This window comes from Podarcis cretensis (genome assembly GCF_951804945.1).
Source record: "Podarcis cretensis genome assembly, chromosome: 9".
NCBI classification, from domain to species: domain Eukaryota; kingdom Metazoa; phylum Chordata; class Lepidosauria; order Squamata; family Lacertidae; genus Podarcis; species Podarcis cretensis.
Genome location: NC_137178.1, coordinates 80,189,949 through 80,207,261, shown reverse-complemented (window position 1 = coordinate 80,207,261; position 17,313 = coordinate 80,189,949). Strand labels below are relative to the sequence as shown.

Here is a 17,313-nt window from a genome sequence, read left to right as displayed (position 1 = left end):
TGCCTTTTCACTCTGAACCACTCTGGTGTCACTGCAAATGTCTGGTAGTAATAATGAAAGATCATCTAATTGACTGTATAATCCCAAAACACAGCATACAGAATGCATCAATTACAAATCCTTTTCCCAAGTTGGGAGAGGGGGCAAAAATGGAGCAGACAAGGTTTGCAGCTTCAGGACCATCCTGGGTTTAGATCAGTGGTTCCCACAGGCTATGGGATTACTTAGGGCTAAGAGGCAAGGGGGCAGCAGGGGGGCGCTGGTGGTGTAAATGGCTATCGGACTTTGAAAAGCTGGTATCCCTGGATCAAGCTCATCAGTTTTGTTTAACAAATTACACTAGTTTCGGCTGGATAAATGTGCAATTAATTGTTCCTGTTTTGAATTTCACTGTGCTGTTTTCTTCCTTTGTAGATTGTGCAAACTTCTATTCTCAATAATGCTTTTTGTAGAGTAGGGCAGGGGGCTCTGGGGATGAGTGATGGACATAGCTGTCAACTTACAGATTTGAAAATAAGGGACCAGCAGCCTTGAAAATAAGGGACCAGCAGCCAAAATAAGGGACCTGCAGCCTCACCTGTTCCAGGCACTCCAGTCTTACTGTCGTCCTGCAGTCTGGTCAAACTCATGCTGGTAGCTTCGAGAACACTGTCCAACCAACTTTGTAACCAGAGGTTCAGCTGAATAGAATCTGAATCACATGCACCACAAGGCCTATGCAGCCTCAACTTAAGATGGCTCCCCGGCCTGGCTTAGCACTGCAAAGTTTGCAGCAGCACATGCAACAAAATGGCATCCAGCATTCAAAAAACCCCTCAGCTTGCATTAACTAGCCACACACAAGGCATGCAAGCTCCACCCCCAGTCGTTCTTAGACTTCTTATTGGATGAGCAACATTGCCAAGCAACACAGAGCCTCCCTCCTCCCTGGCTGGCAGGGAGAGAGGGAGAGGAGCTGCTTCCTTTGAAATTTAAGGGACATCATTTAAGGGACATTTAAGGGACATCCATCAATAAGGGACAGCAGTGGGACGTGGCGCTGGAATAAGGGATTGTCCCTTCAAATAAGGGACACTTGACAGCTATGGTGATGGAACCAGAGTGGTGGTGGCCCCAAATGATTTGGGGACCATTGGCTCAGATGGTGACGGTGGTGGTCGGAAGCATTTCTTTTTCTCCCAGACTGTTGTCCAGGCAGAAATCTTGGCGTGTATATCCTCCCCCCGCCCTCCCTCCACCACCACTTCTTCTATACAGCCAAACATCTCCACACGCCAATTTCCAGTTGGGAGTATGGTCATCAGCTCCACAGAAAATGCCTGTAAATGGAGAAATAACTCAGGAATAGTTTGCAGAGAGAGAAAGAGAGATGATACCTCTCATCGCTACAGAGTGGGGCAGGATAGCTTAGGCCCTCCTGTTTTGCAACTTCCAAAGAAATAATTTTTTTATTTTATTCTCTAGCCTCACTTTCCTTCTTCTCCAGAATGTTCAGGGATGCACATGTGAAATCCCAGAGACTCGAGGATTGGCAGAACAGCACCCAAGCCACTGGGTAATGCAGCTGCCCTAACAGTCAGGGTCTTGATGGACTGGATCTACTATTCTGACCCTGTGAAAAACAGTGTGTCTTGTATGTGAAGGGCTGGCTATTTCCTGGCTAGGGTTGCCAACTATTTCCCTGGCCCTTGCTCCCATGCCTTTAACAGCATTTGATCATCAGTTGTTCTTTTCTCCAGTCTTTTGCCCTTTCCAGGGTTCAGCCCTCTTCACATTCAGCAGATCTCACATCAGAAATGTCCCAGGCTTCTTTTCATCATGCTCTTATAATGTTGGAATAGAAGTATGCCAGCTTTGGAGTCATACATAAAATTTCATCAGGAAAAAAGTATTGAGCAGCTCAAAATAGTCCACATATTCTGCAGTATATATATATTTTTTAAAAAACTGTCTAGAGAAGAGGGTGTCTTGCTTTTGAAATCTCTCTGTTTAGAGGTATGTCTTTATCTTGGTGGGAAGTGTCAAAAGCAGTTGGCTCCAGAGAAAGGTTTACAGATCCGATGGTCCACAAGTCACCCCTTTTTTGGCCTTTGTGCACAGGCCCACACCCGGGACTGCCTCCTTTCCAGAATAAGCGATGCCAGCAGATTCACTTCATCTTTATGTAACAGTGAGGAATGAATCTGACTTGGACGTCTGTCGGCTTCATCCTTCCTGACCTGTCTTTGCAGAGGATGCAAAGCAACAGCCACCTGCTTGTCTCTTCTCCCTTGGGCAGGGTTGAAGCCTGTGCTACAGGGGCATCACTAGGTATGGCACAGATTTGCATGCTGTTTGCATATCAATACTGATTGCTGTAGGGCTGTAGCTCAGAGGTAGAGCACCTGCTTAGCATGCAGAATAGTTCCAGGTTCCCTTCCCAGGGGCATCTCCAGGAAGGGCTAGGGCAGAACCTTGTCTGGAACCCTGGAGGGCCACTGCCAGCCTGTGCAGGCAGTATGGAGCTAGATGCATCAAAGGCCTGACTCAGTATAAGACAGCTTCCCAGGTTCCTATAGCCTCACTTCGGGGTGGGGGGGTCAGAAACATTGGGATTGCCGGGGGGGGGGTTGTTTCTGGGGAGAGTATAACACACTATGTTAGGGCTGGTGAGCCTGATGCCTGAGGAGCAAATGTGACACCACACCCCGATCTTTCTATTGAAACTGCTCCTAGGCCACATCCACCCCCCTCCCCTCCCCAGCAAAGCCCCTGCCCAGCACACACCTTAACCTGGCTTTTTTATTTGTCAAGACATCCAAACCAGACCAGGGTGTAAAAAAATGTGTTTGTGTCATAAGGACGTTCTTTCTTACTTTAGCTCCTCCCACCATTTCTATCCTGCTTTATCTCCGCAGAGCTCAAGGTTCTCCCTTCCCCTGTTTGATGCTCTCAGCAACCCTGTGAGGTAGGTCAGGCTGAGCGGCTGTGACTGGCCCAAGTTCACCCAGGGAGCTTCACGGCCAAGTAGGGATTTGAACCCAGGTCTCCCAGGTCCTAGTCCGACACTCTAACCACTACATCACACTGGTTTTCACCCACCCGGATGCCCACGGAAAGCCCCACAGTGGTGCTCTCGTCACGTATTGAGTCCCAGCATCTGGTCTTCTGGGGCCTGAATGCCTGACAGAGAAGGGGGAGCAGAGCCAGCAAGGCTGGTACCCATTGAGCATCCTAATTCAGTTTGTATCCCGTTTTTCTCTGCAGGAGAATTTGCACCCAAGGCATCTTAAGAATACAACAGTAACTAGGTAATAAGCAGTAACTCATAGCAAAAGAAATATCACTGGCATATCAAACAACCCATTTCAATAACTCTTTCAGTAACAGGTTAAACATGAAACAATAAACTAGACGCTGTAAAGATCTGCAGAAAAAGTGCAGAGGTATAACAAAGTAAATTAAAATCATAGGAGCCTCTAAAAAATGGCAGCAGCGATGTCAAATCTGCAGATATGACAATGCTGGTATGCATAAATGCAACTCCATTAACCTCAAGCAACAAGAAAGCAGTATAAGTCGTTCTCACATCTTCTTCTCAGATGTCCTGGCCATTGATGAGAACATCTGTATCTATAATGTAATTTATTTAATGGCACTTCCAGTTACTACCGCATGACATGATCTGCAAGGTCAGTGGTACACACACTTCAGTTTTGACCACGTTAGTTCATGGCTTTTGGAAGTTTTCTCCGCTAACCCCTGCATATTAACCTCAGAGCCGCACCTCATTCGACAACATGGAAATTGGTGCATCATTACACTTTCATTTCACTTACTACCATCTGACAGGGATTTGCTGCTGCTCCTGTCAGGAGTTTGGAGAGTGCCAGCAAAGAGCGAAGTGGCACCTGAAAGATTTAGAGATCTATGTCAGCTTCATAAAAACGTAAGAGCCCAGGTGACTCAGGCCAAAGGCCCCTCTCTAGTCCTGCACCCTGTTTTCAGAGTGGCTGGTCAGAGGCCCGTGATGAGAAGCCCACAACCAGGTCCATGAGGCTGTTGGAGGCAGCTGCCTCCAGGGGTGCCCGGGGGGGGGGCAGCAGATGTGGATCTGGGTCAGCAGCAGCAATGGCAGCAACACCTCCTCCATAGGGCAGTGTCTTCATCCTCACATCCCTCCATCCAGGCAAGCGCTCATCTCACACACCCCACCGACTGACCTCTCTCTCACCTTTGCCCCATGGCTTCCTGGCGGGGGACTTACTGGCCGCTGTCCTGCACGGCAGGGAGGGAGTCTGCACTTGCTCTTGCATGGGGTGCCGTGGGTTAGTGATTTGATAGAGGAAGGGAAAGGAAGACGCAGTGAAATGGAGATGAGAAATGTTGTGCTGAAGCAAGAGGGAAGAAATGGAGAAAGAAAATGGAGAGGGAAAGCTGAATGGAAAGAGGAGGCCTAAAATGGAGTGGGGGGGGGGGAGAATAGAAATAATGCAGGCATATGAACAAAGCTAAATACCTTGAAGAAAGGGTCAGAGCAAGCCAGCATGGCTATCTGAATTGGTGGGTGGACCAATGGCTGTGGAATACAAGAAGTGCAGTCTACTCTAGGATGTTGAAATGCCACAATAAAGAGAGCTGCACCTTAAAACGTTAGGTCAGGGGTGGGGAATCTGTGGTCCTCTAGAGCTGTGGTTCCCAATCACCTAAGTGTTGCAGACCTCTTGTTTTTCAAAAGCCAAGCCATGGACCCCCTACTTTTGCAAATTTTGATATCTCTGTGGTAGATTTTGTTCTGACACCGCAGTCAGGTATGCCAAGAGGCTTGGAAATTGCATTCACAAAACCATTAAACATAGTTAAATGTATTATAGCAACTCTGGTTTGGTTCTTATTGATAAACCAGCTCCCACCCAGAGTTACAACTTTTTAATGACAGGGTTTCTGTACCTTTGACAGCTTGATAGCAGGCAGAATTTGGAAGTCAAACTGCTGGAACCTCCCCATTTCAGAGACACAGTGACAAAATAAGCATCACCAGTTGAATTTGTGCCTCATCTGCATATGCTTCAGCCATAGGTGCTCACCAGGGGAAAAAATGGCATTCCTCTAGCCAGAAAGTTACCTAGAACATGTTACACAACTTTCTGTCACAGCTGATAAGTTGACTGAAAAAGTTAAATCCGGAATGGGCATTCTGAGAGATATCCACTTGTCTAGTGAGCCCCATTTATGTTTGTGGTGTCCAATTAACAATTGCTATTAAAAATGTTATATGTATTAACAATTTGTCACTGATGTGAATTGTGGATTAGTTCATGTGTGTGTGTTTTTTGGGGGGGGGGGAAAGATTACTGTAATAGGTAAAATGTGAGGCTGAATTATAAATATATTAATGTTGACAATATACACATTTTTTATTTTTTGCTTTGTAATCTTGCAGGAAGAAAAATCATGCCTAAACATTCTGCTGCTGCACCCATAGCCTGGGTTTAAGGATACATGTAGTGAAGAGCTCGTATGTCTGAGTTTCTAAGGCAGTGCAGGAGAGGGGGGGGTCCTTATCATGGTGCTAGGAAAGTTGCCTTGGTGGAACGAAAATTAATTGGTGTTTCATGGATGTTGATGGATGCAATATCTCATTCATTGCCCACGCAGGTGCCTTTGCAGACTGTCAAGCGGGGGTGGGGGAAATGTGCAGCCTGAGGGCCACACTCCCTTCTGGACAGGCTTCCAAGGGCCACACGCCAGTGTAGTGGAGGCAAAAGCAGGTGCCACAACAAATATTAATTTTATCATTGTAGACAAAAATACTCGGGGTGTGAAGCAGGACCAGCGAAGGATGTGACCTAGGGAGAGGGGGGGTGTACCCTGAGGGTCAGAGAAGGGGGCCTGGAGGGCTGCCTTGGGCCCTGGGCCTGAGTTTCCCCACCCCCAATGGTGCAGCATCCTGTGGCCCCCAGTGGCCAAGCCCAGGAGCAGGGGACAAAGAGCAAAGGGGTACACCCAGCAAAGGATGTCACTGCATCCCCTTGCTTTGTCTTCAACTGCTTCAGCTGAAGACAAATTATCTTAAGTAAGAATGAAGGTCCTAGATGAAGCTTTCGATGGTCTGGTAAAAAGTGATAGGATTTTAGAAGCTTTGTGCCACATTTGCCAGAAACATAGATTGCAGAAATCCATGTGGCATTGGAGATACAGCAACATGAATGGAGACAAATTCCAGTCTCCTGAACCATAATTCCACAAACAAACCTCCTCCCCCCGCCTTGGCTATGAGATGCATTAGTACTGTGCAGTGATCTTTCCATCATAAGTCTGTGGTCTGTGACATCCCAGGGTCACGATATCTTCCTGTCTGAAAGTCTGGATTGGTTTATAAGAACCAGGATGCTGTTCTTTTTTCTTTTCTTCATTGCTAAGTGCCACTTGGCTTTGCTGGAGAGCAGACCCAGAGAGAACCGGCATCCCTGACTCTTCCTTTCCACCTGCTGCCTGGGAGATGGCTTTGGGAACAGATCGCCAAGTTCAAGTGCCGCTTAGGAGACGGCTCTGTGTGGGCAAGTGGTCTGGTTCCATGGTAGCTGAGTGTTGACTGAGCACACACCCACCAAATGCCCCAATTTTCAAGAATATTTTTTTATTAACCGACCAATCACATCAAATCAAACCAAATTACATAAATTCCAAATTACACAGCCGAATTTTAAATTTTTGTTGGGGGTACCCATATTTCAAATTCCGAAGGGGATCCAATCAACTTCTTGCTTCTTACTGCTGTTTTAATGTCCACAAATCTAACCTTATGATGTTCACAGTACTATCCAGTCCTTTCTTATTGTTTTTCCACATCTCTTGTTGTTATTTTCATATATTTTTCCTTTCTCTTTGTGACCTCTGATAATCTCCGCAAGCTGGTTAGAACAGTTTGTAATCCTGCGTGGATATTTTTTTTTTAATCCAGTAGCCATATCCAGACGTTTTCCATATAACATCACTTCCATACATCAAAACAGTCTTAGCGTCATTAATCTTCACCAATCTGCCTCCTTTCTCAAAACCTCTGAGGAGATTCACTAGGAATGCAGTCTGAAAACAAGTCCGTTCTTCCTCCCGGCTATAAATCCTTTGGCAAGATGGCGACTCCGAATTAATTGCTGCACCGTTCCCAAAAGCTCTTATTTCTTCTCGATCTCCATAAAGCTTACTTTTGGTTAAAGTTTATCTCCACACAGACCTTAATCATCCTGCTTGGGTCAGTTCAACCGACGATTCTAATGAGGAGGGATTCTTGTAAATCACATAGAAGGAAAGTAAAAAAGGTCCCCCCCCCCCATTCAGTCCCGTTGTCAACATACGCAGCCTTTGGTGTATCTTCATCATAAAATATTCCTGTTTCTCCAACCCGTCGTCTTCTTTCGCAGAGGTCACTTAAATTAGCAGACTTCACTCCCCTTCTTCACTTGAAATATGTGCATTTGCTTCTTTTGTAATTAATTATTCCAAATTGCTGCAACTAGTGCGCGATCAGAGACAGCGTCCAGGAGAGCCAAGGTCCACACGGGGGCATTCTGCCTAGGGCCTCACCCCCTTCTTTCGAATTAGGGGGTGATTTATGGGCACAGCAGGCAAGGGCAGTGTTCCCCATTTCCTTGGGGTAACAAGGGAGGCTGCCTACTCCCATAACAGCCTCTTAATTACCCCGTGTGGGTCGGAGAGATGGTATTGTCGGCCATCTTCCAATGCGCCCCCAAATGCCCCAGTTTTCAAAAGACAGTCCCAGAATCACAAAAGCCACCCAGGCTTCTCATTTGATCCTGAAACATCCCTCTTTCTCCCACCAGTGTCGCTGCCAAACGTAGGGAGGAGGAAGAGCTGCCGCTTGTCCCGAATGGTGGCAGTGGCAGCTGTGCGGGAGCTCCTGTTGCCTCTCCATGGCAGCTGCTGCTGCTGGCCTCCTCCCTTGCGCAGCAGTTGCTGGGGAACAGGCAAGGAGGAGGAGAGGCTGCCGTAGAACAGCCCCACAGGACACACTAGCTCTGGGGGGCAGGCAGAGGGCAGGGGTGCCGTGGGTGGGTGGGTGGGAAGAAAGGGGAAGTGGAGTGGAGCACAAGGAGTTTCAATTTTTTTAAAAAATGCTTTGTGTGTTCTCGTCTAATCCCGCCCCTTTCTAAAATTTATTTGTTGGTGTGTGTTTTTCTTTCCGTAAATCTACCAAAGCCAGGGTTAAGGAGTTTTCTAAGGATGCACCCATTGGTGCAACCAAATTCCCCCCTTCCTGCAGCTCATAGTGGAAGGTGGGAGGGGTGTTGGGGGGCAGGACGATCAGGCCCAAATCAGGCCTAAAATGGTTGGTGACCTTGGCTGAAACAATGACCTTTCAGAGACCCTGGGGAGTTAGAAGGGAGAAGGGCAATGCTAAATGACTCATGCTAACAACTTTTTAAGATTGCATCTCCTCAAAAAGCTTTTTTTAAAAGGGGGCGGGGACACAACTGTGAGCCAATGATTGCTCGGACAGGACTAGGATGCTTTAAAAAGGGCCTGTTGGAGCCTACGTTCAAATTCTCCTCCAGTTATGGGATCCTGCCTCTTGGGTGATTTCCGTGGCTGGATGCCCATGAACAGCCACACTGTCTAACAGAAGCAGAGCTCTGGACAAGTATGCAGAGAGCTATCGGAAAGCAGATCCTGTGTATTGCATGGTCATGCCTTGTTAGTTATGGGTACAGCCAAGCAGAGGAAAATGATCACATCTTCCCCTGGAATATAGGATATGGGGGGGCGGGGGGACTAGGACAAAGAAACACCTCAAAGTGGAGGGCAAAAAAGCGCCATCAACCATGAGAATGGAAGATAAACTATATGGAGAGTGGGGAGCTTTTTCTATTTGTGGAAGGCCAGGAGCATCTGTCTACTGGGTCATGGAGGCAGAAAATTACCTGGCAGGGAATCTGCCAGGATCATGGGATGTCCTGTGCCTAAGAGAGAGTGGTGATCCGAAATAAGGCACATTGTCCCAAGCATGGTCTGGATCACCACAATACGCAGTGGCAAGGGACAAGAAGCAGTGATGGCCACCAACTTGGATGGCTTTAAAAATGGAATGTCAGAAGAACCTGCGGGATCAGGCCAATGGCCCACCTAGTTCAGCATTGATCTTGCCATGGCCAGTCCGATGCCACAACACAAGGAGGACACGAGCCCAAGAGCAACCCCTGTCCCATTCTGAAGCATGGCTGCCTCCACTGGGGGAGGCAGAGCAGAGGCTTCCTGGCTGACAGCCTTTGATGGCCCTCTGATCACTACAAGTAATTTTACCATAGGGTGACATACCTGTTTTTTCTTATCCCCACAGTTAAAAAAGAACCTTTAAAATATATATATAACATAGGGTTACTTATTTTCATAAGCTCAGAAGAAGCCGCTGTTTCTTGATCAACTGCTTCACACACAATTGCATAAGAAAATGAAAGTAGCCACAAGAGCAAGCTAAAGTCTTAAGTTCAGCTCATAATAACCAGGGACAGCGCAGTCTAGCAATGCAGTCTTACTGCATTGTCGCTCCTTCTCGGCTTAGCCTACTTTGCAGGCCTCTTGTGAGGATAAAGGGCCTGGACCATCCTCTCTCCTTGGAGGGAGGGCAGGGTGGATGGATTGGTTTTGATGTGCAGCCTGCCCTTCCCCACCAACTCAGAGTGGCCAATAGCAGCAGGTGTTGTTGTTTTAATGCAAGTAGTTCTGTCTCTAAGGGGCTCTCCAGAGATTTGGGCAGGGGGACATTCCCAGTCCTCCCCAGAGATACCAGGGGCTGGCACTGGACCCTCCTGCATGCTAAGCAGACACTCTGTTGCTGAACTATGGGCTTCCCAAAGTGCTGTCAGAGTGGAGGATGGCGTTGCGTTCGGTTTCCAGCTGTTGGGAAACCCATGGCCAAAAATTGCTCTCAATTCTGAATGCAAATGCCACAAGAAAACAGAGCTAAGAGCTTGGAGCCAAAGAGCTGATAGCTTAGCTTGGATCAATATGTCCATTTCAGCCATGGTCACTTCCTGGCTCTCACCGTGTCCATGGGGCGGCCAGACTGCAAAGGCTGCAGCAGCGGCAGCAGAAACCACAGCCAAGGGCGTCATAGAATCCTGACTGAACCGCACGGATCCTTCGTGCTCCACCCTGTGCTCTGCCCACTCTCCCTCTGTGAGCAGCAGACAGTAACTGCTGCTGGCTGCCTCTTGACCCCAGGCTACGGTTTCTTCAGCTCCCCATTTCTGCAAATCCACATCTCCTTCTGTCTTCTGCTCCCTCCTTCAAAGGACACTGCCAGCTTTATTTATATATTTTTATAAAGGTATTTACAAGCAAGTTAATAGTAAAAAATAAAATAAAATCTCTTAAGCAGTGTACAGTCTGAGAAAACGACAACGCAGTATATCATTGGAGCAAAAATGCAATGTAAAAACCAATAAAACAGCAATATGAAAACATGTAAAAGCAGAAAAGCAAACAAAACAGAAAATCTTCCCAGTGCCTATGCTTGCTTTGGAGGGGGAATTTTCCTTAGTTTCCCACGCTTGATGGTGACAATCCTGGCCATGATGGACCAAGGATGTCTTTCGTTTTTCTCTTCTCCATCTTCAAGAGGCTCTTATTCTTCATTATTGTTCTGTCTCCATCAACCCATTCATTTTTGTTCTGTCTCCATCAACCCATCCTTCATTTCCTCTTTCCATTTCTTTTTTGGCAGCTGCAATTTTTGCCTGCCCCTCTGCCTTCTGTCCCTGAAGTGCTGGTTTTGACCTATAAAGCTTTAAACAGCTCAGGACCACAATACCTCAAGGACTGCATCTTTCCATATGAACCTACACAAACCCCGAGATCACCTTCTGAGGCCCTTCTTCGTGTGCCGCCTCCTCGAAAGGTCTGGAGGGTGGCAACACGAGAACGGGGCCTTCTCTGCAGTGGCTCCCCATCTGTCAAATGCTCTCCCCAGGGAAGTTTGCCTGGTTCTGTCATTATACACTTTTAAGCACCAGGCAAAAACATTCCTTTGTAACCAGGCCTTTGGTTGATCTGATTTACATCCTATGCCCTTTTAAAATATGTTTATTTGGGGGGGGGAGCTATTGGGTTGTTGTTTTTATTTTTATTATGTTTTTGTGCTTTTATATTTTGATTTTATTCTGTGAATAGCCCTGAGATCCCTGGGTATAGGGTGGTATATAAATTCTAATAATAATAATAATAATAATAATAATAATAATAATAATAATAATAATGTCCCCCCCATCCCACCCCTTTATCTTGACTTACTCAGTGCTCTTAATGGGCTCATTTTGCATTCCACTCCATCTCGGGTCTTGGGGTGACTAGGAGCAGTTAAATTGGTCTGTGTCCTTTCAAGGGCTCACATTAAAAATAGATCCCATAAATTGGCCCAGGAGGAAAGGGAGAGACAAACAGAGGGGAGGAGGAATTAAATCCTGAATTCAACACCAAGCGTCCCACACACACCAAGCGTCCCACAGTATGGCTTCATCCCCAACCTCCCAGTATTAAGTAGGAAGGTCTAAAGGGAGGTTCTCAATGTATGTATTCCGCTGAATGTGCAGGAACCCCAGTTAGGCAAGTGTTCCCAATCACGGCAGGGAGACAAAGTGAATTCAGCTGAGTTGCCTTCCAGTCCTTCCCATGAAGGATCCAGATATGGTCTTTGGGGGCAGGGCTGGTGTTCGTGGCCCTGTTCTCTCTCTTTGCAAGCTGAATTTCAGAACACCTGAAGAGGGCTTGCAACCAAGCATGGGACCCGCAGGGGGGACTGCCTGTACCTGAACGACAGGTGTGTGTAGAGAATTCTGGGAATTCAGATGGGCACATGAGCAGAAATTGCACATTCGTGCCATGCTTCAGGTGGAAATCAATCCAGGGAATAGAATTGGTATTTGCTGCTGTGTTTTCAGCATGACAATGCCACAGGATTAGGCCACTTCTTTATCCCCATTTCTTACATTTTACTGGGCTTTCATTGGTTCCCTTTCTGCTCTGCTGTTCTGTATTCATCCATCCATTCATCCATTTCCAGGACCAGCCCCATCCTTTGTCAGAGGGAGGCAGCAGTCTCCTTCCACCCCCTAAGCACCCTCTGCTCAGCTTCTCCCTCAGGGCACGGCAGATAATATCATCCCTCATGGGTGTTGATGTGGGAGACTTCTCCCAATTGTATGGGATTCTCAGGGACTGCCAACTTTTGCAGACAGCTCCACGGGCATATCTGCAAATCAGAGAAACTGTTGTGGGCACTAAACAAGCCTCAGCCCAACACACACCATAGCCTGTTCCACGGGCTGGGGCAAACACACTTGGCTCAGGGGGGAGGGGACACAGGGAGGGAAGCCGGTGGGTGCCAGAGAAGGCGGGTGCCAGGCATGCCTGGTGCCAGGGAGGAGGGGCACCACTTGCCCTTCACCTAAAGCAGCAAAATACCCTGGGCTCCCATTCTATCTTGTATTTTCAATTGGTGGGTTGTTGTTTGTTCCAATTTAAAGCTAAAGAGGGGGCTTTCCTTGCAAAGGAGTGAAGCAAGGGGGAAAACAGGTCAAACCTAGAAAGTGCTGGTCAACCGGAAAGCTGCTTGGACACCCCTCCCCCCCATACTTTCTAGTGTGAATGAGCCTTAAAGCTGCTAACCTAACCAACATCTACTTACTCAGAAGTAAGCTGCATGGAATTTAATGGGACTTATTCCAAGTTTAGATTAGGTTAGGACTGAAGTCTTAGTAGGTAAGAATATAGGAAGCTGCCTTATATTGAATCAGACCATTGTGTCCCTCTAGCTCCATACTGTCCACACTGACTGGCAGCGGCTCTGTGTGGTTTCAGGCAGGAAGTCTCTCCCAGTCATACCCAGAGATGCTGGGGATTGAACCTGGGACCTTCTGCACCCAAAGCAGGTGTTCTGCCACCCCATAGCTCACTCCTTGACCCACAATGTGAGCATAACCAACTTAAAACAGGGCTCCTATTTTTTCATCCCCATATTCATCTGCATTTTATTCTGTGTAAAAACTAGCGGGTTCCATAGTGCCAAGCTTAAAGGCTGAAAAGTACACATCTAGCTTTCTTTTGCTTTTGTAAATTATAATCCCTCTAAAGAGGCCTTGTAAGATCTGCTTGCAACGGCTCAGGATGATCTGGTTAGCAGCTTGCGTTTGGCACAATTGGTAAACCCTCTACTTTGAAAGAGCAGAGCTATTCTATTAAATGTTCTATTTACAAGAGAGAGTTGGAGTAGCAGGGTGCATGGGTGTAGCCAAGAGGGGGCCAGAGGGCAGCTGCCCCCCCCAAAAAAAAACCAGGGAAAGAAATAAAAATGCTTAACCAGCTGACCAATTGTGTTGCAGGTAGCTCAGTTCTGCCCACCCCCTCAGTCCTGGCTATGCCCATGGCAGAGCGGCTGAGAGACTGAACTCCAAAGCAAAAAGGATCTGGTTCAAACCTCACCTCTGCCATAAACTCACCCCATCAGCCGACTTTGGGGGGGCTGTGGTCTCATCTGCCATGTGGACAGAGTGTGATGGTTGCTCCTCTCCCCCAGGGTTGCTCCTCACCCCACTCCTACACACACACACACACACACACACACACTTTTCTTTTCCCTGCACTTTGGGTGAAAGGAGCGCTGCAGCAGAATTAAAGCAGATCCTCTTGGCTTGTAATTCAGAGGCAAACTGTCTCTCAGTGGAAGAGGAGCAATGCAGCTGCCATGGGGCAACTCTGAGCTCCAATATCACAAGAAAAGCAAGAGAGAAAGAGAAACCACAAGGAATGGAGGAGGCTCCCTGGGGAGGAAAGGTTGCAGTGTCTCAGGCTTTTTGGTTTGCTGAAAATATGATTGACACAATTGTTGTTGTTGTTTAGTCGTGTCCGACTCTTCGTGACCCCATGGACCAGAGAACGCCAGGCACTCCTGTCCTCCACTGCCCCCCACAGCTTGGTCAGACTCATGCTGGTAACCTCGAAAACACTATCCAACCATCTCGTCCTCTGTCGCCCCCTTCTCCTTGTGCCCTCCATCTTTCCCAACATCAGGGTCTTCTCCAGGGAGTCTTCTCTTCTCATGAGGTGGCCAAAGTACTGGAGCCTCAGCTTCACAATCTGTCCTTCCAGTGAGCACTCAGGGCTGATTTCCTTCAGAATGGAGAGGTTTGATCTTCTTGCAGTCCATGGGACTCTCAAGAGTCTCCTCCAGCACCATAATTCAAAAGCATCAATAGAAGTGTGTAAAATTATGTGTGGAAAAAGTGTACAGAGAAGAGTCCCCCCCCCAACAACAACAACAACAACAACAACATGGGGACACCCAATGAAGGTGACTGCTGGAAGGTTCAGGACAGATAATAGAAAATACTTCTTCACACAGAGCATAGTTAGTCTATGGAACTCACTGCCACAGGAGGCAGTGATGGCCACCAATGTGGATGGCTTTAAAAGAGGACTAGACAAATTCACAGAGGAGGAGAGGGCTTTCGATGGGTAGGAGCCAGGATGGCTCTGTTCTTCCTTCACAGTTGGAGGAAGCAATGCTTCTGGATAGCAGTTTCAGAAAACCACAGGAGGAGGGGAAGAGCACTTGCTGGTTTCCCACAAGCATCTGGTCAGCCACTGTGAGAACAGGATGCTGGCCTTGATGGGCCCCTGGCCTGATCCAGCATGCCCTCCTCCCCAGGCTGGCTGCACCTGCTGGCATGAGCCAGACCAGGCGCCTCTTCTGCAGCCTGAGCTGGCAGCGCAGAAGGACAAGGACACTGGTCTCCAGTTTCAGCCTGAACTGAAGGAGGGGGGCGGAGGGAATGCCAGAGTGTACTTCACTGCATGTTTGAAGGGATCCAAATCTGTCGATTCAGCAGCTCCATCGCTTATCTGATGAGCCCAGGGATGCAACAGGGACCAACCAAGAGATATTTGTTTTGCAGCACAGCCAATGCCAGAGAGAGAGAGAGAGAGAGAGAGAGAGAGAGAGAGAGAGAGAGAATGAATGCTATTGCTGGTGGAAAATTGCCAAGAAAGCCAACTGGGAGTTGAAAGGAATTGTGAGGAGGCGGGAGGGCAGATGGGGGGGCGGGTAAGTGTTTAACCCACCCAGCTAGAGGGAGGGGGAGAGATAGATAGATGATAGATAGATGATAGATAGATAGATAGATAGATAGATAGATAGATAGATACATAGATAGATAGATAGATGATAGATAGATAGATAGATAGATAGATGATAGATAGATATAGATAGATATAGATAATAAATGTGACAAAAGGCTGTGACCTCAATTTTATTTTGTGCTGATTTTTCTCCCTCCGTTTTGAAGGGAAGGAGGGAGGGGGGATTGGAGCAGACAGTGGCAAGGGAAGGAGAGCGATTTCTCGGCTGCAGGTAAAGAAGCAGCCTGCTCCTTTTGCTTGCAGAGACCCCGTGGCCAGCAAGAGCTCGTGCATGCAAGCATGTGCCAGCCAGAATGAACAACCTCCCAAGCAAGTTTCTGATTTGCACTTTTGTCATTTCCCTCCTTCCCTCTTGGCTTTCTCCCCCACCCCCACCCCTTTTTTCTTTTCTTTAAAAAAAATCCTTTCTCCCATAGGAATGCAGGAAGCTGCCTTGGACTGAGCCAATCTGCTTGTCCACCTAGGCCAGGTGACACAGCCAGCCACCCAGCCCTCCCTGGAGATGCTGGGGGGTTGGACCCTGGACCTCCTGCATTCAAAGCAGCAGCTCTAGCCCTACCCCACAAGGCTGTGTTTCTTCCATGGATGATTCATCCCACTTTGAAAGCTTTCCTCATGGATTTGCGCTTACTCTGCTCAGTTTGGCTCTTGCACGTGAATCCTGCTTGTGAGATTCCCCTGGAGGCATCTGGGTGGCTACAGGGAGAAGAGGGTGCTGGTCTAGCTTGGCCATTGGCCTGATCCAGTAGGCTCTTTTCATGTTCTTTGGTTGCCGCTTGGGGGCTTCCCCTTGAGGCGTGGGGGGGGGTACTGTGAGAAGAGGCTGCTGGAGTCCATGTGTGCCTGGAGAAGCCTGAGCGTTGGCCTCTGCTGGCTAGCAAAGAGGACCTGGCTCTCTAAAGATGGATGGCAGAGCAGTGGACATGTCTGAGACAGGTGAGCATTAATTGTCTTCTTGACCCGGGGAATTGAATAAATGCTAATAAATGCCACAAAGGCCGCCATCCTCTCTTTAGCACTAGCAGGAAGTCTGGAGTGCCATCCATCACTGACAGGGGCGAGGGGGGGGCATAAATTATATCTTTAGCCAACTGGCCGACACAGGAAGGATGGGGAGAAAACAAGAGCACAACTTTCACCTCTTTTGCGCAGGCGACAAATTAATTCTCTTTGGGTCACTCAGGGACAGCCCTCTGGGAAGAGGCTCTTTGCATCCTCCACTCAGCTGACACTTCAAGAAGCTTCTCTTCCTCCCTCCAGCATCCGAGGCAGCCTGCTGCCTCTCCATGCAAGGTGCTGGGCAGTGTGCCCTTGTGCATTTTGGGCATCACAATATGCATTTTCTTTTTCCTTTTAAATGATATTTATTAGAAGTTTCAAAAATTACAAAAAAGGCAAAAAAGAGAACAACAAAAAATTAACAAAACATACATAACAGTACATCAAAAAAGAAAAAAGAAAAAACACACATAAAAACCAATACACCAATAACAATAAAAAAAACACACATCCAATATTCCATATCTCCATCCTTCATTTACTTGTTTCATCGACCTCCTCACACCTCCCTTTTTGTATTCTAGTTTAGTTATTTGTTTCAGCAAATTCTTTCCATCTTTTTTCCAAATTTTCCAAATTTCCAAATTTTTATTGAATAATTTGTCTTAACATTCTAACCTATTAGTTAACTCAGCAAATCCTTTCCATCTTTCACTATATTCTGTCATTCAATTTACCTTAATTTATTTTAACCTTATCTTTCTATAAAATACCTTAAAACTTAAAACTTAATATTTATTTGTACATAATTCCTTATATCATTTCTACTAAAGCCAAATATTTTCATTCCAACATTTTCCTAATGCTCATTAATTTTACACTAATTCCCAATATAAGTAAAAAAAATTCTTCCAATCTTCCTCCAGCGTCTCTTCTTCCTGGTCTTGGGTTATGTCAGTCCTTACTGTCCGTTCCATCTAGTCCATCAACCTGGTAATCTTATGTCCGAGGCTCTTAAGTCTTTCCCATGTCCCTTCTGCAGATTGTACAGTGGTGCCCCGCAAGACGAACGCCTCGCAAGACGGAAAACCCGCTAGACGAAAGGGTTTTCCGTTTTGGAGG

General features: G+C 47.2%; 1 protein-coding gene across 6 annotated transcripts in view; it reads left to right on the top strand.

The window, feature by feature from the left end:
- The window catches only part of LINGO1 (leucine rich repeat and Ig domain containing 1), a 728,722-nt gene that overhangs the window by 650,339 nt on the left and 61,070 nt on the right, over positions 1-17,313 (top strand). The window contains exon 1 of one of the 6 annotated variants that reach the window (XM_079991597.1): positions 15,997-16,128. The exons of the other annotated variants lie outside the window; for them this stretch is intronic. Coding sequence (XP_079847723.1) covers positions 16,099-16,128 — 30 coding nt within the window. The 5' untranslated portion in view covers positions 15,997-16,098. Of the gene's footprint in view, positions 1-15,996; positions 16,129-17,313 lie in introns of those variants that run through there. 6 annotated transcript variants of the gene reach the window in all.